Below are 21,197 nucleotides of genomic sequence, written 5' to 3' on the forward strand. Positions count from 1 at the left end.
AGGTCCCTGTGTTGCCCCAGAGGCCCATGGCCCTCCTTGATGTGGATTAGTTTAGCGACTAGCTCTCAGGGCAACAGGTCCCTCTCTGCTTGTCCAGCTTGGACGGCTTCTCTTTCCTGGGCACCGTGAAGGCCAGGATCCTGCCTCCTGCCTGTGCCCTCCTGTGAGCCTGGTGCTCTAGGAGCGTGGCTCTCCAAACAGGGAGTGACTCCTCTGTGTCCCAGCACGACCCCACCCTCCCCCTTTGCCTCCCTCAGACACTGGGCAGGTCGTACTCACATTTCACAAGATTACTCCGCTAGATGAGAAAAACGTGTACTTTATTCAGGACAGCGAGCTCAGCTCTCTGGATTGCATTCCTTGCAGAAATGAGAATCCAAGTGTAGTGGCCTTTCAAAGCTGAAATAAATCAGGGCTCCTTGGCCATACTCTCCTTGTCTGTCAGTTTTTGTCTTTTTCTAGAAGCCATGCAAGGTTAGGGAAAATTAAGGGAGAGCAAATGAGGACCAGTTGATTGTGTAATCACTTAAAATCTCTGAGTCGGAATAGCTATCTGTGATTTAAAACATAAATGTTTGCAAATGGTTTGTATCTTGATCAGTTATGTAAAGACGTGCATTTGAGATGCACCAAAGTGACTTTTAGATGCTTCTTTTTAAAAATGACAGTCTTAACTTGTGTTTGTGGAACTCTGTATTTTTCAGTTTTCACCTACGTTAAGCCTTTCAATTTTTTTGTTGACTAAAGTTGGTAGAAGAAATGATTATCAGAGTTTTTATAGAATCCTCCACCACCTTTTTCCAAAAGGAATTAGAATCATCTGGTGCTTATATAAAATCAAACACTGTTTAAACTCAGGGAGCTCGTTTTTTTTTTTTTTTTTTTTTTAGAATAAAGTGCAGTTTAAAGAGAATAGAGTGGGAGCTTTTACCAGATACCTGTTTTGGTCTCTTGCTGGGCTGATACTATTTTCCTAGGAATGGTGACTGTGTGTTTCTGTTTTTCCTCTTCAGATTTCTTAGACCAAATAGAGGAAATCCACAGGAGGCTTACCTAACAAGACGTATTGATGAATGTAGAATCTTAAATGAAAAAGAAGTCAGTGGATGTGGCTTCCTGTACTGTCAGCTTGGACCAAAAATAAAGCGAGCCCTCGCCGCAGGGGTTTGGCTCCGCCCTGCGCCTGTGGCAGACGTTGTTTTCCATGGCTTTGCTTGAGGAGTACACTTCTCTGGGCAAAAGTTCCTGAGGCCTTTGGAGACTTTTAAAGCCTTTTTTTTTTTTTTTTTCTGTAGCTTTTATTGTTTTTAAGAAAAGTGGTGTCACCCTTACTTGTCATTAAAAAAAAATAGTGTGGGAAAAACAAATAAACTACCCAAAGAATAAAACAGGAAAAACCAAAACAACTCCCCTAAATGAATGAAAAAATTTACACCCTTCACTCTTTTGCAAGATAACTATTTCCATGCAAGTTGGATTAGAAACTATGAGAAGATTTTTCTCTTTGATTTTTGGTTTCTTCTATTTTTAACGTTTTTGGCAAGTCTACACATTGTGGTTACATAAAAACATCAGGATTAAGATATTTGGTATTTAAAAAGCACCCTTGGACTCGGGATGATTCTTTCTGGCCTACAGTGTGCCAGACCTGCTGCTAACCTCTCTTCACCTACTGTCTTAGTTGATCACCACAATCCTGCGAGGTATAACCCACTAAGAGTGTTTTAGGAGAGAGGGAACGTAGCAGCCTGTGGGATCTGCTTTTCAGGAGTTCCCTATCCAGAAGGAGGGAGACTTATGTATATGAGTAAGTTCAAGAAAGCATGATGTTAGTGATAAGAATTAAAGCTAATGCATATTACAAACTTACCTTGCGCTTGCTGCTATATCAAATGCTTTATTTGGATAATGTCATTTAAGTCTCATGGCAGCCCTTTGAGATGGATATTTTATCCCCATTTTACAGAAATGGAAGAAGAGGAAGCTAACGTTGAGCAATGTGATATAGTAAGCTCCAGAGCCCACACCCTAGAAATGGTAGATTTGGGAGTCAAAGTCGGGCAGTCTGATCTCAGATCCATTTACTTAACGACCAGTCTATACAACACAGTGACCAAGAGCCACAAAGTGCAGGGGTGGTTCATTGAACTAGCCTCTCCACAGGTGGTATAGACCAGTAGGGGAAGGGCCATGTTGTATATTCCTAATAATGATTCAGGTTAATTCTCCTTTCCCCCAAGGACTTTTTCTGCCATTCTTACTGCTGGAAATACAACTCTTCAGATGACCACTTTTGTATCCTGCCTATTCGCCTCAGGAAATGATTTTGGCCCATGGATCACTGGATATGCCAGGCCAGGCATGTCAGACTCCCTGGCTCAGGGAGTTCTTAAACCCTGGAGAGCAGCAGAGTCCACACATCCACTGGTGAGGGGTGGGATGCTAGAGTCTGCATTTTAAACTTGCACCCCAGGTGCAAGTGATCTTGGTCTTTCTGCCATTTCCAAGTGTCCCCAGGAAACCCAGAGGGAACTTACTAGTTAGTCCGTGGACAGATGGTTCAGGGTGAGAAGGGGTTGTATTTTTTCCTTCAGCAGCCACCACCTTCTACCAGAGCCCCCAGAGCTCAAAAGGGGAAAAGTGAAAGAGAAAAAAACAAACAAACAAAAAATAAAAGGCCAGGGGGAGGCAGTGCTGGGGGAAGAGTATAGAACTCAAGAAGAACAAGTCAAACCCATAAATATTTGCTGAGAAGCAAGGGTTCCAAATGAGTGCAGCAGGGATGGCAGAAACAAAGCCAGATTAGGGAAGGGTCAGGAGAGAAGGGGAAGGGGTAGGCTGAACCTCCACCAGAGGTGGCAGCTTGTGTTTGAAGCCTGCTTTGATGGGCCCACAGGGCTAACAGATGGGTGGGTGGGCCCTGATTATAGATAGGCCAGAAGTTGGGGGTGAGCTGTGAGAATAACCAACAAATCGGACTGTTTAGATTCAAAGGAAGGGCTACAGATTCAGAGCTTTGGAGCAAAGGAGAGACAAGAGTCACTTCCTAACAGCACTGTAGGGAGAAGTCGCCTGGAGGCTGGAGGATTATAGCAGGCGGAAGGCAAAAGAAAGGGCAGGGGCAGGGATTTAGCCACTGACAAGTGCAGTCAGCATTAGGGGTCTGGTGAGTTGTCCGATTGATCAAGCGAAACCTGAAAGTTCTCAGAGGTGTTTCAGTGGCTGTTGAGAGGAGTAGATGCCCTGCTTCAGCTGCAGAAGAGATAAATAATTTTTATTTATTTTTATAAAATTGAGGGCCTGCATATAACTTCATTTGGAGGAACAAAGGAGCTATGTTGCTTTAAAAGGCTTAAAAATCACCAGGAATATGAATAATATCTATATCTACATCTCTCTGTATATCTAAAAAGACAGTTAAGTTGGAGTAGTTTTCTTTTCTTTTAAGAGACAGGGTCTCACTCTGTGCCCATGCTGGAATGCAGTGACATGATTATAGTTCATTGTGGCCTCGAACTCCTAGGCTCATGTGATCCTCCTCCTGCCTCAGCCTCCCAGATAGCTGGGACCATAGGTGTGTGCCACCGTGCCAGGCTAATTTTGTTTTGTTTTGTTTTGTAGAGATGGCTGGGGGAGGGGGAAGGTGTTGCTTTGTTGCCCAGGCTGGTCTCTAATTCCTGGCTTCAAGCGATCCTCCTGCCTTGGCTTCCCAAAGTGCTGAAATTCTAGGTGTCAGCTACCACGCCTGGCACGAAAAGGGAGGCGGGCAGTTTTGAAGGGCCATTAAGTGTCAGACTTGCTGAAGTATTAAACAGATCCATTGCCTAGTGGAAAGAACACAGGCACTGAGGTTGAGGCTTTGTTTTCAGCCTGAGGTCTGTCCTAACTGTGAACCTTTAAATATTCACTTCAGTTTTCTGGGCACTAGCTGTTTGTTTTTGTTTTTAATAAATTAAGAGGCTCTATCGAATTAAGTGATTTTCAAAAGTTCTTCCTGCCGTACAATCCTGTCAGCCATGACCTTGCTATCAGGCCTCCCTAGCAGATGCACACGGAATGGGTAGCAGGATCAAAGTTCGAGGAAAATTAATGTCGTGGTGTTGTGTGGGATGATTGAGGGAGACAGGTTAGGGGCCAGGATGCTGTCACTGAAGGGTACAAAGGCAACAAGAGTGGATGCAACAGAGACAGAAGCTTGGGCATGGACACCAAAGTCACAGAAGTTGAGTTTTCACTAAAGGAGGTGAGATGATACATTTTTTTTCTCGTATTAGAAAAAAAGTTCCCAGCCAGGCACTGTGACTCATCCCTGTAATCCCAGCATCTAGGGAGGCTGAGGCAGGAGGACTGCTTGAGCCCAGGAGTTCAAGACCAGCCTGGGCAACATGGCAAGACCCCCATCTCTACAAAAAAAGAAAAATTCCCAAGTTGATTAGCTTGCTGTCTTCCCCATTATTTTTTCCTCTGAGGTATATTTTTAAAACCTATTTTTTAAACAAAGCACAAAGGTAAAGGTCTTTGCGTGGTATTGCAAAGATCTTTACAAAGTTCTACCATGACTTTTTAAACATTGTTTTAAGCCAGTGGGCATGCTTCCAAAGGAGCTGACTTTTCACTGAATGCTAGAAAATGAAAACATGGGAGCTGTTTAGATTGGCCTGGGAAACATCATGTCCAGTAGCCACTGTTGATCTTTGCATGAAGTAGTTCTGTTTTCTGAAAAGATTCCTTTTGTCCATTGTCTCATTATGATTATGGGGGCCTAGTCCTCTCAACTGGAGAAAGAACTGTTTATCTGTGTGGTATTTGATTAACAATCATTTAGATACACAGTTTAACCACAAAAAGTTACTGAGTTCCTGTTTCTGCTGGGTCCTGTATTAGGTACCAGGGATGCAGTGAAGTCTAGGGTGTGCTCCCAACCCTCATAAACTGATGGAGGGGCCAGACATGTGAGCAAAGAAATACAGCACAGTATGTGGTCCTGGGGCATTCGCATCAGAGATGTGCATGCAAGGTGCACACGATGACCAGCCATCCCGTCCTTCTTGCTCCTTCTTTTGGTACCTTGTTCCCTCTGCTTTACCAGGAGTTGAAGTTAAGCCAGAGAGAAGTTTGAGGAAATCGAGGCTGGGCAAGGGAGAGGCCTTATCTGAGTGGATAGAAAGTTTTTCAGTTCCCTGGAGAAAGCTTCTGATAATCATGTTCCCAGACAGTAGCCACATACAGGGGCATGGGACTGTCAGGCCTAAAGCTCACTGTCAATTGTGGGGGATTCAGAAGCACTTCATAGATGATGGGGGACTCTGTTCTGAGCAATCTGTCTCTGTGTGTCTGCCACTGAGCAGTAACTGGTACAAATGCACCCTATGACTAGGTTTACTTTCTTAGCTGAGAAATCTCTTGAGAAGGCTATGCATTTCTGGTGTGTAGACAGACTTTCTGCAGATGAGTAAGTTATGTCTTAAACAGAGTTCTTGTTGAACTAATGTCACAAAGAGTCTCTGCTAACAAAAACAGCTAACTTTGCATAGCCAAGCCACTCTGCACAACTTAGCAATGTTAGTTCTCCATTAGAGCCCTAATAAACAAGTCACACCACTCTTCCCTATGTGGCTTCAAAGAAGTTGATAGTAACAATACAACAACAAAAACAAAAATCAACTTTGTTTCTTATGGAAGCCAGACTGTTAACCAATGGGCCTGTTAACTCTAAACTCTGGATTTACCCACCCTTTCCCATGTAGCACTGGAGAGAGCAGACCAACTCCATTCATAAAGGCAGAAAGTTGGGGAAGCAGCAGGTAGCACACTTGAAAGCAGGCACTTCACAGGAGGAAAAAAGGTCAGGCTGAGCCAGCTGAGCATGTGCGGTTTGCCAATTGAGTGAATCCATCCCTCCACTTGCCCTGGGGCGATGTTAGTAAAAGAACAGAGAGAGGATAGTAGGATGCATAGGGAAAATTCTTCCTCATCCAAACCATGAGTGGGGAAATGGTGCTTCCCTCTGAGGTGCCTCAAGATTTTACACTTTTTGAGGGTCATGTGCTTAGGTCTTGTGGGGAAGAAGTCAAAGAAAGAGCACATTATGGTTGGGACTCCTATTGATCATGACACCACCTGAAATCTGATCATAGGAGAAATCCAGATTAATAAATTTAACACTTGACATTTACCTATCTTTACTTATATTATCTCACTTATCCCCAAAACCCACTGTGATATTGGTATTAGCACCCTAACAACAAAGAAAGAAATTAAAGCACAAAGAGAAAGCATTTAGCCCACAAGGGCAACTGGTCAAGGGGCAGAGCCTGGACTCAGACCTGCATCTTTCTGGCTCTAAAGGTAGACCTCTTTTCAGTCTTTGAGGAGGATACCTGGTTTGCAGTTACAAGTCTGACTCAATTTCATTTCAAACTTTTTTTTTAACTTGTTATTGGCATGTTTGAGAGAATAGACTGGGTAGAATGATTAACTATTTGTCTCAATTTTATCTCAGGGTTACCTGCTTTGTGTACCTGTTTTTCATGTAGAAAAATGAAAAATCATCTAGATAGATGGTTGTCTGTTCTCTCCTGAGAGTTTCTAGAAATGCAGCCTTAATCCTTCTGGCAGGATCTCTGGATTCTGATAACAGGAATGATGACAGGAATGATATGGTTTCGCTGTGTCCCCACCCAAATCTCAACTTGAATTTTATCTCCCAAAATTCCCACGTATTGTGGGACGGACCCAAGGGGAGATAATTGAATCATAAGGACCGGTCTTTCCCGTGCTATTCTTGTGATAGTGAATAAGTCTCACGAGATCTGATGGGTTTATCAGGGGTTTCTGCTTTTGCTTCTTCCTCATTTTCTCTTGCTGCCACCGTATAAGAAGTGCCTTCTGCCTCCCACTATGATTCTGAGGCCTCCCCAGCCATGTGGAACTCTAAGTCCAATTAAACCCCTTTTTTCTTCCCAGTTTTGGGTATGTTTTTATCAGCAGCATGAAAATGGACAAATATAGTAAATTGGTACCAGTAGAGTGAGGCGTTGCTGAAAAGATACCCGAAAATGTGGAAATGACTTTGGAACTGGGTAGCAGGCAGAGGTTGGAACAATGTGAAGGGTTCAGAAGACAGGAAAATGTGGGAAAGTTTAGAACCTCCTAAAGACTTGTTGAATGGCTTTGACAAAAATGCTGATAGTGATGTGAACAATAAGGTCCAGGCTGAAGTGGTCTCAGATGGAGATGAGGAACTTGTTGGGAACTGGAGCAAAGGTGACTCTTGTTATATTTTAGCAAAGAGACTGGTGGCCCTAGAGATTTGTGGAACTTTGAACTTGAGAGAGATGATTTAGGGTAACTGGCAGAAGAAATTTCTAAGCAGCAAAGCTTTCAGAAGGTGACTTGGGTGCTGTTAAATGCATTCTGTTTTAAAAGAGAAACAGAGCATAAAAGTTCAAAAAATTTGCAGCCTGACGATGCAGTAGAAAAGAAAAACCCATTTTTTGAGGAGAAATTCAAGTCGGCTGCATAAGGAGCAAGGAGCCTAATGTTAATCCCCAAGACCATGGGGAAAATGTCTCCAGACCATGTCAGAGATCTTCATGGCAGCCCCACCCATCACAGGCCCAGAGGCCCAGCAGGAAAAAGTGGTTTTGTGGGCCGGTCCCAGGATCCCCGTGCTGTATGCAGCCTAGGAACTTGGTGCCCTGTGTCCCAGCCATTCCAGCTGTGGCCGAAAGGGGCCAACGTAGAGCTCAGGGTGTGGCTTCAGAGGGTGGAAGCCCTAGGCCTTGGCAGTTTCCATGTGGTGTTGAGCCTGTGGGTGCACAGAAGTCAAGAATTGAGGTTTGGAAACCTCCCCCTAGATTTCAGAAGATGTGTGGACATGCCTGGATACCCAGGCAAAAGTTTGCTGCAGGGGCGGGACCCTCATGGAAAACCTCTGCTAGGGCAGTGCAGAAGGGAAATGTGGGGTTGGAGCCCCCACACAGAGTCCCTACTGGGGCACTGCTTGGTGGAGCTGTAAGAAGAGGGCCATCGTCTTCCAGACCCCAGAATGGTAGATCCACTGACAGCTTGCACTGTGCACCTGGAAAAGCCACACACACTTAATGCCAGCCCATGAAAGCAGCCAGCAGGGAGGCTGTACCCTGCAAAGCCACAGGGGTGGAGCTGCCCAAAATAATGGGAACCCACCTCTTGCATCAGTATGACCTGGATGTCAGACCTGGAGTCAAAGGAGATCATTTTGGAGCTTTAAAATTTGACTGCCCTGCTGGATTTCGGACTTGCATGGGCCCTGTAACCCCTTTGTTTTGGCCAATTTCTCCCATTTGGAACAGCTGTATTTACCCAATACCTGTACGCACATTGTGTCTAGGAATTAACTAGCTTGCTGTTGACTTTGCAGGCTTATAGATGGAAGGGACTTGCCTTGTCTCAGATGAGACTTTGGACTATGGACTTTTGGGTTAATGCTGAAATGAGTTAAGACTTTGGGTGACTGTTGGGAAGGCATGATTGGTTTTGAAATGTGAGGTCGTGAGATTTGGAGGGGCCAGGGGCAGAATGATGTGGTTTGGCTATGTCCCCACCCAAATCTCAACTTGAATTATATCTCCCAGAATTCTCACATGCTATGGCAGGGGCCCAGGGGGAGATAATTGAATCATGGGGGCCAGTGTTTCCCATGCTATTCTCGTGATAGTGAATAAGTCTCGTGAGATCTGATGGGTTTATCAGGGGTTTCTTTTTTTGCTTCTTCCTCATTTTTCTCTTGCTGCTGCCATGTAAGAAGTGTCTTCCACCTCCCGCCATGATTCTGAGGCCTCACCAGCCATGTGGAACTGTAAGTCCAATTAAACCTCTTTTTGTTCCCATTTTCAGGTATGTCTTTATCAGCAGCATGAAAATGAACTAATATAAAAAATAACTTTTTAAACAGTTTAGAAAGTCATTTCTATTATCAGAATACAGAGGTTGTAACTGGATTATAACCAGGAATGTAATGTGTTAAATGTAGAGTATTTATATGCTATTCTGAAAAGTGTTTGAGGGATTAGTGAAAGGGCATGGTGGATATAATTTGCCCAAATTCATGAAATAAACCATATTGCATTAGATTTATTATATGCAAAAAATACTGGAACTCCCTCAAAATATTACGGTAAGTGTGTTATAAATGTTGGGGGATATTGTTAACTCATTATCAAATCACTGAGGTTAATATTATTTCTTTTTGCCTGAGAATTAGAAGTCCACCCAAATTAAGCAAGAATGAAGCATTTTATTTCTTTCTTTCCTGCTATGCAGGGCTTCCATTGCCACCGTGCCCCCCACCCCTACCACCTCCTGCCTATTTCTTATTCGTAAACACACATTTGCATTGAACTGAATCATTTTCTGTTTCTCACATCATTTCTTGATATTAAGTCAAAAGTCATAGTTTCTTTTATCAGTCACTATGTCAATAACCATATAATTGTTTTCCATTTGTGAAGTACTTTCACTGGCAATATCTCTTTTAATTTTCACAGTAAACTTACAATAAAGGTAAGCACCATTAACCATTATCCTTATTATTTTTTTCTTTTTTCTTTTTTTTGAGACAGGGTCTCATGCTGTTGCCCAGGCTGGAGCACGGTGATGCAATCATGGCTCACTGCAGTCTTGACATCCCCAGGCTCGGGTGATCCTCCCACCTCAGCCTCCCAAGTAGCTGGGACTACAGGCATGTCCCACTGGGCTAATTTTTGTATTTTTTGTAGAGATGAGGTTTTGCCATGTTGCCTAGGCTGGTCTCGAACTCCTGGGCTCAAGCAATCAGCCTGGCTCAGCTTCCCAAAGTGTTAGGATTACAGACGTGAGTCACTGTGCCCAGCCACCATCATCTTTAAAGAAGACAAAACTGAGATTCATAAAAAGTGTCTGTTCAAAGACATAGCCAGCTAAAGTCATTGCCAGAATTTGAATCCAGGTCTTTTGAATCTAGACCGCAAAGTTTCCAGAAATGGATCTCTTCTGGAGTGGCACATGACAATGTACATAGGGCTAGGTCTCTGTTTCTCCCATTTCCTCCCTGACCCCCTTAGGTGTACCCCAGAACTTCCCCTGTTTTGTTTTTTTTCTTTAACTACCCAACTGTCTAAAGAGGCACTTTTAAGTAGGTAGTAAGAGGTTTGGAGTCAGCTTGGCTACTTACTGGTTCTGTGATCAGGATATAGCTTCAATCTCACTGTGTCTCAGTTTCCTTAAGCGTAAATTAGGTATAATAATAATACCTATTCATAAGGTTGTGAAAACTAAAATAAATAGGAAGTCCTTAATAAATGCCAGTGTTAATATTATATAATTAGAATTTTAGGCATCCTAAGATAGATTCTAGGTGACTGGTCTCTCAAGAATCTGACTCTCTAGTAAAACTTGTATCATAATATGATTCAAATGATGATAGCAACAACCGCTATACTATATTCAGTACTTGCTATTGCTAAATGTTTTACATAAACTGTTTGAATTCTTGCAGCAACCCTGCAAAAGCTGTGTGCTGTTAGCCACTGGGCTTTAGTGCCTCTTAATCTTGCCTGCTCTTGGTGTTAATTTTACCTATCCCCTGTCAAACTTAAACTTATAATCTTTTGAAAATTCAAACTGTATTTTAGAATTTCCAGTCTTCTAGTCCATTTTGTGTTCTCCACCTTCCTGCAAAGATCTTTTGCAATGGTTCCAGATGTCATACATAAGTTCTCATGGTGCTAGGGCTAGAAATTTTTCAGACTTTGAGACTCAAGTTCACTTAGTGGCTAAGAGTAAACAAGTCTGTTGTCAGTTACAGGATCCAACTTCCTTTAATTTGAATCTTTTTCCTTTAAGACTTTTCCAAGAAAGGATTGACATACCCTGTTTCAAAGAAAAAGAAAGGGTAACTGACAATGACCTTTATCCCAGTATCCACTGAAGGTTCAGAGTGATATCATATCAGCTGATATACACCCATGCTTTATAAAGTAAAAATACTTATCTCAGTATCCGTTGAAGGTTCAGAGTGACATCATATCAGCTGATATACACCCATGCTTTATAAAGTAAAAATACTTATCTCAGTATCCGTTGAAGGTTCAGAATGACATCATATCAGCTGATATACACCCATGCTTTAAAAAGTAAAAATACTTACATTTTTTACCTGCCTTAATTTTTTATTTCAGCTATAATTTAAGCTTTATCTGTAGTTCTCATCACATCCCCCATTCTTCTACCCTCACCTGACTTAGATACTGTTTTTTTTCCAATTCATGTTTCTTTCTTTAAGCCACAAAAATGAGTATTTTCTAGCTAGTCTAAATATCTGGAAATAATATACCAAATCTCTCACTGACTTAGAGAAGTTTCTCTTTCTTTTAAAAAAAATCAGTATAATCAGTAGGATGTCATTATAAGATTTATAATCTTTATAAGATTAAATAGGTCATCTGAGCTTTTATCCTGTAATAATTTTACTTTACTATTTATTTTTAAAACTGCAGTAAGATTGGATCAACCCTGCCCAAGGTTTGACCAAAAAGTCTTCATCTTTGTCATTGTTGGGAATCTAAGCTAGTTGGTACTGGTGTCCAGAAGGAACATTATTCTCTTTATTTCAGAAAACATTTTTTAAAACTCTGTCTTTTGTTCCATGGACTGTCAGTAGGTAATGTTTCAAACCATACCAAACAAATCCCACTCTTTTCTTTTACTCTTTCCATTCTTTCTCACCACTAAGTGTCCTCTTCTGAATGATGATGAATCATTATAGGTTTTTGCTGAAAACACCTGTGCATTCATCTATTGTAGCTGTTGCTGCTGCTACAGTGTATAAGGTTACAGGTAATGCTTTCATTTTGGGACTATTTACTTATACATTTGATGCTAGAATGTCTGCACTGATGACCAAAACAATAAGCCTGTGAAACAGCAAGAATGCAATTCAAACAACCATTGAAGAGCTAGAAGATGAGCAGAATAGTCCTGTGACAGACTTCTGTATGGTTACACCTATTTGTACTAACTTCCTCTGTGTTCGGAAATAATGTGAGCATTCTAAGCTCTGAAACCATGCATATCTTTGAAGATTAAAATGAGGCAGCAAGGTTTCTCCCAACTAATGTAACGAAATGCAGTGATATGACAGCTCAAAGTTGAGGAGTTGAATTCGTTGGGGAAAAAAATAGCAAAGCTGCTTCTCAGGCAGGAATCTCTTCCATTCTGGGGTTGTCCTGTGGGCAAAGATGGCACCTACTAAGTAGGCATAAGGTAAATAGTGCATAAGGGCTGATGGAATTGCATCTTAGGCACATCCTTTATTGGATCCTGGAAAGGTCAGACGATGTTCATTTTATGATACACACATACATACACCCCTCTAAAATAAAAACCCAATCTACTTTAATTCAATATTTGGGAAGTGAGAGGACGATTCCAAGGACTATTCCAGCTATAAAGAGAACAATATAGTGGGAAAATGAGAAATCAGACTGGTCATTCTTTGATTCTGAAGAGGTGGAATTTCAGATAACACAGAGGAATGGAGCAGCTCATTTGAAAGAAAAGTTGAGCTGAAGTCTTGTCCTTTCAGGAGGCAGACATGTTACTTCAGGGTATCCCAGCAGCCTCAGTGAGTTGGCAGTGAGCTTACAAATTGACATAGAGTCCCCAAATAACTGAAGACAGGAGATCCACTTTGGTTCCTCTTTTGTGGTTTCACTGTGATGTAAAATGTTCGTAATTCACTGTCATTTACTCATTCATTCAGCAAACATTCAGTTAAGTCAGCTCTGTGCCTGGCAATGAAGATGACACTAAACCTCCTTCATGTGGGGTGTTTCTGGGGCATTTCTCTTATGGCCTTCCTATAGGAAGGCCATATATATGATTTATTTCCTGTAGGAAATGAATCATCCTGCCAGCTGATCCTACCAGGAGGAGTCCTCCACCACATAGATAAGATATTGAACTGCCTTTCCTGCAACTGGTATCAGCTTCAGTCCCTCTCCTTTCCTAACCCCCTCACCCTTCAGTACCACCAAGGTCTCTTAGAGGTGGGCCTGGCTAGAGAAGATGGATCTCTCAGGAGTGACTGGGAGAGTTGTTTTATTTCTTCCTTATCCCTGGCAGGGACTCTTTGATTTCTCAACTAATGAGGCAAAAGACATCAATAGGAAAAGAAAAATTAGAACTTTCCTTGCCAGCGCGTTGCTTAGCTACCTTGTCAACATTCCCTTGCAGCCCAGCCGAATTCTCTCTGCATGTTTTTATAGTGCACATGTTTTATTGTTATAATTGATCTATTAGGCAGAAAATATGGAGAGCACATGGAACTTCTGTCAGTTTTGTGCTATTTATTTAGATTTCTGTTTTTCTCTTTCCAAAGACCTCACCCTTTATTGTCCTGTTTCATCCCTGACCTAAGTAATACTCTGAAGGAGTCACATCAGTATGCATGTTGGTGCATTGAACTTTATAGTATTAAAAGCAAAAGTCAATAACTAACCTCAAAACTACATACCAAATTGTGAATTCTTCATAGACAGGGACCACATTTTTATGAACTCTATGTCCTTAGTGCCTAGCCCTGTGTCTGACACATAAAAAGCTTTTAGTAAATGTTTATTGATCAAATGAACCATTGGTTTCAAATATTTATTAACAACCAGCATTGTCATGGGTGCAGTTCATGACATAGAATTTACTTTCCATTTCTACTTAGAAGGAAAACTATGACTTTTTTTTTGTTTTTTGTTTTTTTTTTGAGACGGAAACAGGACAGAAAATAACCACTGTGTTGTTGCTAATGCTACAGTTTATTCAGCCAAAGAAACCTTTCTGCATGAGGCTGCAATAGCAGCAGCTGCCCTCTACCTGGCATTTATGAAAAGGTATTCACTGGAGACCTCCTAGGTGCTGGGTGCTGGGCTATACAAGTCAGTCCAGATCAAAAGACCTGGTCATTGTCACCATCTGTCAAGGCGATTGTATTCAAAACAGTATCTCTCATTTTTTTTTCTCGAACATACCCACACTCAACTGAAGACTGTTTCTGAAACAATCTGTTGACAAAACAATAAATGGAAGTTTGTTTATTCATTCCTTTACTCAGCCAGGCAGGCAGCCCTCCAACCCAGCACTTCTCAGATCATATACTTTTGAGATTTTGTTAAAATGCACACTTAGATCTACCAGGTTTGGGGTGAAGCCTGAGAGTCTACATTTCTAACAAGATCCCTTAGTTAGATCAGGCCTTGATGCTTTGAGTGTCATCCATGGACCAGTAGATTCAGCACCACCTGGGAGATTGTTAGACCAGCCTAATCAGAACCTGCATTTTAACAAGATCCCTGAGTTCACATTGGCTAAGCACTGTTCTAACTATTTGATTAGCCCACAGCATAAATTATGGGCAGGGGTCCCATGGGGGCTCTGGGCTGGGAAAGTAAGTCCAGGTGCATTTACAGTTCCCTTTTTAATTTCAAAACTCTCAGGTACCTGCGCCAATATGGCATCTCACACTCAGGAAAAGACACAGATGGGTGCCTCTTTGTTCTGTCATTCAGTGGCATGATACATCTGTTATTATCCATCCTGGATTGCCATTGTCTTTAAACATGGGGGGGCCTACCTGATCAACCTATTTCTTCTTAAGAAAGCTTCATTTTAGATTCGAAAGTTTCACCTAAAGAGACATCCTCATGTCTGACCATGTCAGAATCATTTACAAATTTGGATCAACCACTAGGAGATCTGAGTCTCTGTTTCCTTGTCTGTAAAATGGAGATAATACCACCTGTTCTAGTTTCCTTTCCAGTCTTGTTGTGAGGAGCTTTGAAATATACATGTGCCAGAGCTATGAAAACATAAAAATATTTATGAAACTTTAAAACTGCTTTAGTGAGGAAAAAACCATCTATGTTTCAATGCCAAAAGGATAGGGGTTTGACATTTAGCCTTACCATCCACCGACTTTGTAATTTCTGGCAAATTATTTTATTTAGTTGAACCTCAATTTTTTGAATATATAAAATGGTCATAAAAACTTCCACCATACAAGGTGTGGTGAGGATTAGAAATGTTAACAATATACGTAAAGGATCTGGTGCATAGTAGGATTTCATAAATGGTGGTCAATATGCAGCATTAAGGGGCTTGGATGAGAAAGAATCCTCCAAAAATGCCTTCTCTCTCAGGTAACCTGTTAAGTTGGGGGAAAAAAAGAGAGTGACTTTAAAGCTATTTGAAGTTTTGGATCAGTGTCCTTCCAGTTCAAGAGACTGGTATCAGGCCAGAGCGGGAGGATTGCTTGAGGTCAGGAGTTCAAGACCAGCCTAGGCAACAAAGTGAGACCCTGTCTCTACAAAATACAAGATAAAATACTTAGCCAGGCATTGTGGCATGCACCTACGGTCCCAAGTACTTAGAAGGCTGAGACAGGAAGATCGTTTGAACCTGGGAGGTCGAGGCTGCAGTGAGCCATGATCACACCACACCACTCCAGCAGTGGCATGATCATGGCTCACCGCAGCCTCGACCTCCCAGGTTCAGGTGATCTTCCTGTCTCAAAAAAAAAAAACATATCTTCAAATTTGTTATATGAGTATCTCTAGAAGAAAAATTCCCAAATTTCCAACAGTGTTTTAATATTTATTTAAATATTTGCGAGTGCCAGTCCACGCAAGGCTTTATGATGAGGAGGATTTGTTGTGATTATTCGGTGTTATTCACATGTTCCCATCAGAGGTGTCAGAGGGGTTTGTTGATGGCATCCACAAAAGCCTGGCACAGGTACGGAGGAAGGTTTCCACAATGGTGTCCATGCAAGCAGACACTCCTGGCTGAGGGAAAACAGAAGGATTAGTGGCACCAAGGGTATGTATGGCCATGAAAGAAAGTTGCTCTGAGGACTGTGGGCATTGATGGTACCCTCATTATCAGATTAATAGAAGAGCAAGTCTTATTTGTTCAAGACATGAGGGGGCAGCTGTTTGGTGGTTACTGTTATACTGTCAGCAATTAAGCATTTGAGACATAGAAGGACTATTGTCTGTTTTTTTAAAAAACAAGTCCTCACCATCCTTTCTCTGTATCTCCAACCTTCAGCTCATTCTTTTATTTTGGAAATTTCCTTCTAAAACCCTCAGGTTTCTTAAGCCTGTTTTCAGGCAAGCTAAGTCTCTTTTAGGAAGGTATTCTTTAGGAAAAGAGATCACTCCATTCTTTCCCTAGACTTTGCAGAGTTTCTGTGTTGATCTCCTTACAGGTGCTATTCCAGGGTACCCAGAAGTGTGATTTCACAGACTGTCTCAGGCAGAAAGTTTCATGTGACCTGCTTTTCCACATGGATCTCTTTGGTGGGGAGTGGGTCAATGGTCAATGTCCTGTGAATAGGAAAAAAAAAACCCACCTTGCGGATATGGCATTTCAGTGAAAACCTGTTAGGAAGAGGGTGGGGTTAAGAGGGAGGAAGTGAGCAGGCAGAGAGCCAGAGGCCTTGGGACTGGGGGTGGGGCGGGGATTCCGCCGCCTGGTTAGCAATTGTGAGCCAAGAGCAGAGTTGATAAGGGGGAATCAGGATGTCTTAGGTATATTGGCCTCAATAACTTAAGGTTGAAAGTACCATCAAGCCCTGTTTGAGTGTGGAATGACGGAACCCCTTACAGGCAGGGAAGAAACAGTTAGTGGGATCATGCTCCAAGCCCATTTTAACAGATTCCGTGTTGGGCTCTTCTGAATCTGGCCACAGCTGTTGGCTCATTTTGTTGGGGCTTGACCTATGAGTGGATCAGTTATCTCCTCTCTATTTCAAGGCCACAGAACATAGCCTTCACCTCCGACCAATCTATACAGCAGTCTTTGGGGAATATGTGGATAGAAGCTTTGGGGAAAACAAGCTTTGTAAACCAGTAGGAAAGACAAGTCGAAGTCCATTACTTTTGGGAATATATGGCCATGTAGAGAAAGCATTTGCTAGGAGTCAACAAACTGGATTTCAATCTAACAGCATGCTCCAGCTAGCTATGGGATCTTGTTAGGCAAGTAATTGTATGTCTTGGAGACCCAGGAAGAATGATACCCAGTATAAATCTATTAGACCTATTATAAATCTATAAACCTCAGCAGATTTTCGTGAGGATCAACAAGTTAGTGCAGAAGAGGGCATTGAAGACTTCAGAGCTGTGCCATCCAGTGTGGTAGCTGTGAGCGCCTATTTAAGTTTAAATTCATTAAAATTAAATAAAATGTAGAATTCTGTTCCTCAGTCACATTAGCCACATTTCAAATGCTCAATAGCCACATGTGGCTAGTGTGTACCATATTCGACACCATAGATATAATACATTTGCATTATCATGGAAACAGAAAGTTCTGTTGGACTGTTCTGCCTCAAAGTGCTGTCTAAAGTGTGAGATGAAGGGTATAAAGGACGGCATATTGGAAGGTGACAAATACTGTCATAGTTAGGAATGTTTGGCAAGAAACAGAACCAACTCAAGTTAGCTGAAATACAATAAGGCTTTGACTAATTCAGGAAACGTGAATGGATCCCAAAAGGCATGAAGCATAGCTAGGCTTCAAAAGGAATTGGAACCAGTTTCTAGAAGATTATCAGGATTAGTTCTTCTCACTGTCTCTCTTTTTCTCTTGTCTTCCTCTCTCTGTGGCCACTTAGGCTCTTGTCTCTGTTTCTCTGTGTATCGGCAGCCACCTTCTCCACCTTCTCCTTTTTCTCCTCTTCCTCCGTGGCTCTGCAGACCAGCTTTCTCAACTGCACTACACACGGTCCGAGCAAGATTCAACCAGACCCAGTTTTCATCACTTCTCACCCAATGCCACATCACTAATGCCCAACCAAGGCTGAGTCCTGATTCCAAATTCCCAGGAGAGACATTCTTATTAGCCAGCTTGGTGTGATAGCCACACCTCTTCCATCATCTGTATCTAGAAGGATGGGGGAAGTGTCCCCATGCCTACTTAATAGGAGTTGTTGGGGGGTGGGGCCCTAAAAGCTAGCACATGTGGATAGGATCAGGCCATTGATCAACATGTTCATCCTTAACACCTTGGAAAGGTCCACTAAGCCTATGATCACACAAAGAAGAGCCAGTAGAGATTTGACAAAGGCCATGAACAAAACAAGTGTGATGCCTTTTCTTCTTTAGTTATTTGCATGGTTTGCATCAACAGTACAGAGTCACAGGGCAGTGGCTTAACCCCCATGCCCATATACCTGGATGGAGAGTGGGCACAGCCAAGAACACAAGGTGGAAATCAGGTTGAAGACTGTCATTTTTTAAAGGCGAACTGGGCACTCATGTGTTCCCTTTTCTCTTCTACCTTTAGGAAAGAACATGAGGTTCCCTTGGAAATCATTCAAGAGGAAGATGGAAGGGGCTGTTTAGAAGAGCTTAAAAGCTACAGGCTGTAAGACTGGGGCCTGAGTGCTGGCAGTGGAAAACACTGTTGGGCTGTGATCTCTCCCTGAAAAGTTCCAGGTGCCTTTTTGCTTCCTGCAAAAGAAAGGAAGCGAAAGAGAAGACCATGTCCATAGCCCTGAAGCAGGTATTCAACAAGGACAAGACCTTCCGGCCCAAGAGGAAATTTGAACCTGGCACACAGAGGTTTGAGCTGCACAAACGGGCTCAGGCATCCCTCAACTCGGGTGTGGACCTGAAGGCGGCTGTGCAGTTGCCCAGTGGGGAGGACCAGAATGACTGGGTGGCAGTACATGTGGTGGACTTCTTCAATCGGATCAACCTCATCTATGGCACCATCTGTGAGTTCTGCACCGAGCGGACCTGTCCTGTGATGTCAGGGGGCCCCAAATATGAGTATCGGTGGCAGGATGATCTCAAGTATAAGAAGCCAACAGCGCTGCCAGCTCCCCAGTACATGAACCTTCTTATGGATTGGATTGAGGTTCAGATCAACAACGAGGAAATATTTCCAACATGCGTGGGTAAGTTCATTACCAGCTCTCAGTTTTTTTTGTCACCCGCACAACCTTCACTATGAAAATTTGCAGACTGCCTTTGAATGCTAGGTAGCACCCATGCATTAATCCCATCACTCACATACCTGTAGTGAGTGATATATAAGAGCCTCATTGAAATGAAAAAAAAATAATTTATGGACCACTTACATTTATTTTGTGGACTCCAGTGGTACACATACCACATGCTGGGGAACACTGACTTGGTGAAATGTTAGGTGTGATTGTGTTGGCTTTCTTAGGACTAGATGTCAGACTCACTCAGTTATCTTGATAAGATTATTATTTTTTGGTTAACTGACTAAAGTTACATGGACTCTGATGCAGTTACTGGTATTTATATCTGAGGATTAAGAAATTCCAGTGTGAGAATTCATAGATTTGTTTGGGGATCAAACAAACTGGGGGTTCAAATTCTGAGGAGAAAGAGATCCTGAAATTCTCCTCCCTCTTCTAATCATAGGTTGTTAATTCCAGGCTGTGCTGTTTACTTTAACCCTTGCATATCTTCTGGATACACTGGGACACTTGAAATGCAAATTGTTTGTTTGCTTTGTGCTACAGGCTAAAACACTTCAAAAGGAAGGACCAGTCAGTCTTCTCTGCCTCTTACATTTCTTCATGATGCTGGTCATTAGATTTTTCCATGCACTTTCAGACTGAATTTAGAATTTAGTGTTTTATGCCGTAGGCTGAATAGGAATCCGCAATCTCCTATTTCCACTGTTGTAGCTCCAGTGCCTAACATAATGCCCTGCAACCTTGTAGACACTCAGGAAATATTTGTGGAATGATGGAATAAATACTTGTGCTATTAGAAATTATGATTTAAAAGCCCTGAGATGGTTGGAGTACAAAAAACGTATTTGAAACACACTGTTGAAATCTCCTCTAGATTGGGGTAGGATGTGTCCCCACATAGCACATGGAAAGTTGAGAAGGGCGTGTATGGAAGTAATTAAGTTTATACCAGAAAAAAAAATGTATAAATTGATTGACGCAGTATGTACATCTTGAAATATTCAGCACACAAACCAATTTGTCAGGATCTTGGTGTTGCTTTGGCTTGTCCAGTTCCCTCATACTTCTCTCTCTCCTACCCCTTCTTAACAGGAAGGAGGTAGGTTGTATGTCAGGGCAAATCCCCCAGTTCACAGCATAGAAGGAAGAAGGCAGGTTTCAAAAACTCCCCTGGGCATAATATTAAGCACCTCAGAGTGGTGGAAATTTCTTAGGTTCATGTCTTTTGCACTTTTCATTGACTGTCATAGGCTACTTTTGGAGCTGGAAGGATTTTTTCTTTTCCAGAAGCCTTACTAGCAACTGCCAGTGCTCTATGCTGAACATGTAATAGCAATAAAGATAAATAAATGTAGGCAAGGATACCTCCTCTTTGTCCTTCCCCTTGTGTCTTCACCTGTATGCTTTGAATTCTGCATACTCCTGTTCTCTCTGCAACTGTGGCTACCACATAGAGCATTGACCAGAAGTCATAGCACAAAGCCATGGTGTGTTACTTGAGAGAGAGGAAGTTTCTGGCTGTCTGGCTGGAAAACAGGACATCATAGGTGGTTTTGGGCTTTGCTTGGAAGAAATTAATGGATGCCTCTATATCCCCCAGAGTAACCGACTTTGTTTTATTTTTCTAGACATTTTCTTAGTCATTCAGTATGCTTAGGGAACGTGCTTACCTGGTCAGAATCCTCTGTTTCAGCTCTACCCCATCTAGCCTCCATTGCATACTTGTATTTTGAGAGATCGTAAAGATTTCTTCCCCCAAGGAAAAATAAGTTTGGGAAATGCTGAGTGAAATTGATTTCTTTACCACAGGACTTTTAATATGCCAATGTGCATTATGAATTTCCAAGAAAAGAATAGTATGTGGTGGTTCCTTATTTGGCACTGGTACCTTTTTTTTTAAAATTAATGAAAGACCATTAGCATCTTTTGGAAAACGTTAAGCTGTATATATTACAGTTGTCAAACTTTTGTTTATATCAGAATTATTTGGGCCTTCTGTTCAAAACGCAAATTCCTTGATCCTCTCTTCCTCATTAACAACTAAATCAGAATCTCTTAGGTGAGACCTAAAAGCCTGCACTTTTTAAAAAGGAAAACTGTAGTCACCACATTGTATAATTTATCTCTTGAATTTACGCTTTCTATCTAACTGAAGTTTTGTATT

The 21,197-nt window shown here is 42.0% G+C and overlaps 1 protein-coding gene across 4 annotated transcripts in view; it reads left to right on the top strand.

Moving 5' to 3' along the window:
- Window positions 1-21,197, top strand: part of MOB3B (MOB kinase activator 3B) — a 201,605-nt gene that overhangs the window by 56,160 nt on the left and 124,248 nt on the right. For 3 of the 4 annotated variants that reach the window (XM_057298723.2, XM_057298722.2, XM_034967275.3), the window contains exon 2: window positions 18,364-18,979. In XM_057298723.2, coding sequence (XP_057154706.1) covers window positions 18,562-18,979 — 418 coding nt within the window. In that variant the 5' untranslated portion in view covers window positions 18,364-18,561. Of the gene's footprint in view, window positions 1-8,789; window positions 8,843-18,363; window positions 18,980-21,197 lie in introns of those variants that run through there. The other variant, XM_034967276.3, reaches the window with a different exon arrangement.

The sequence above is a fragment of the Pan paniscus genome, chromosome 11 (assembly GCF_029289425.2).
Source record: "Pan paniscus chromosome 11, NHGRI_mPanPan1-v2.0_pri, whole genome shotgun sequence".
Classification (NCBI taxonomy): Eukaryota; Metazoa; Chordata; class Mammalia; order Primates; family Hominidae; genus Pan; species Pan paniscus.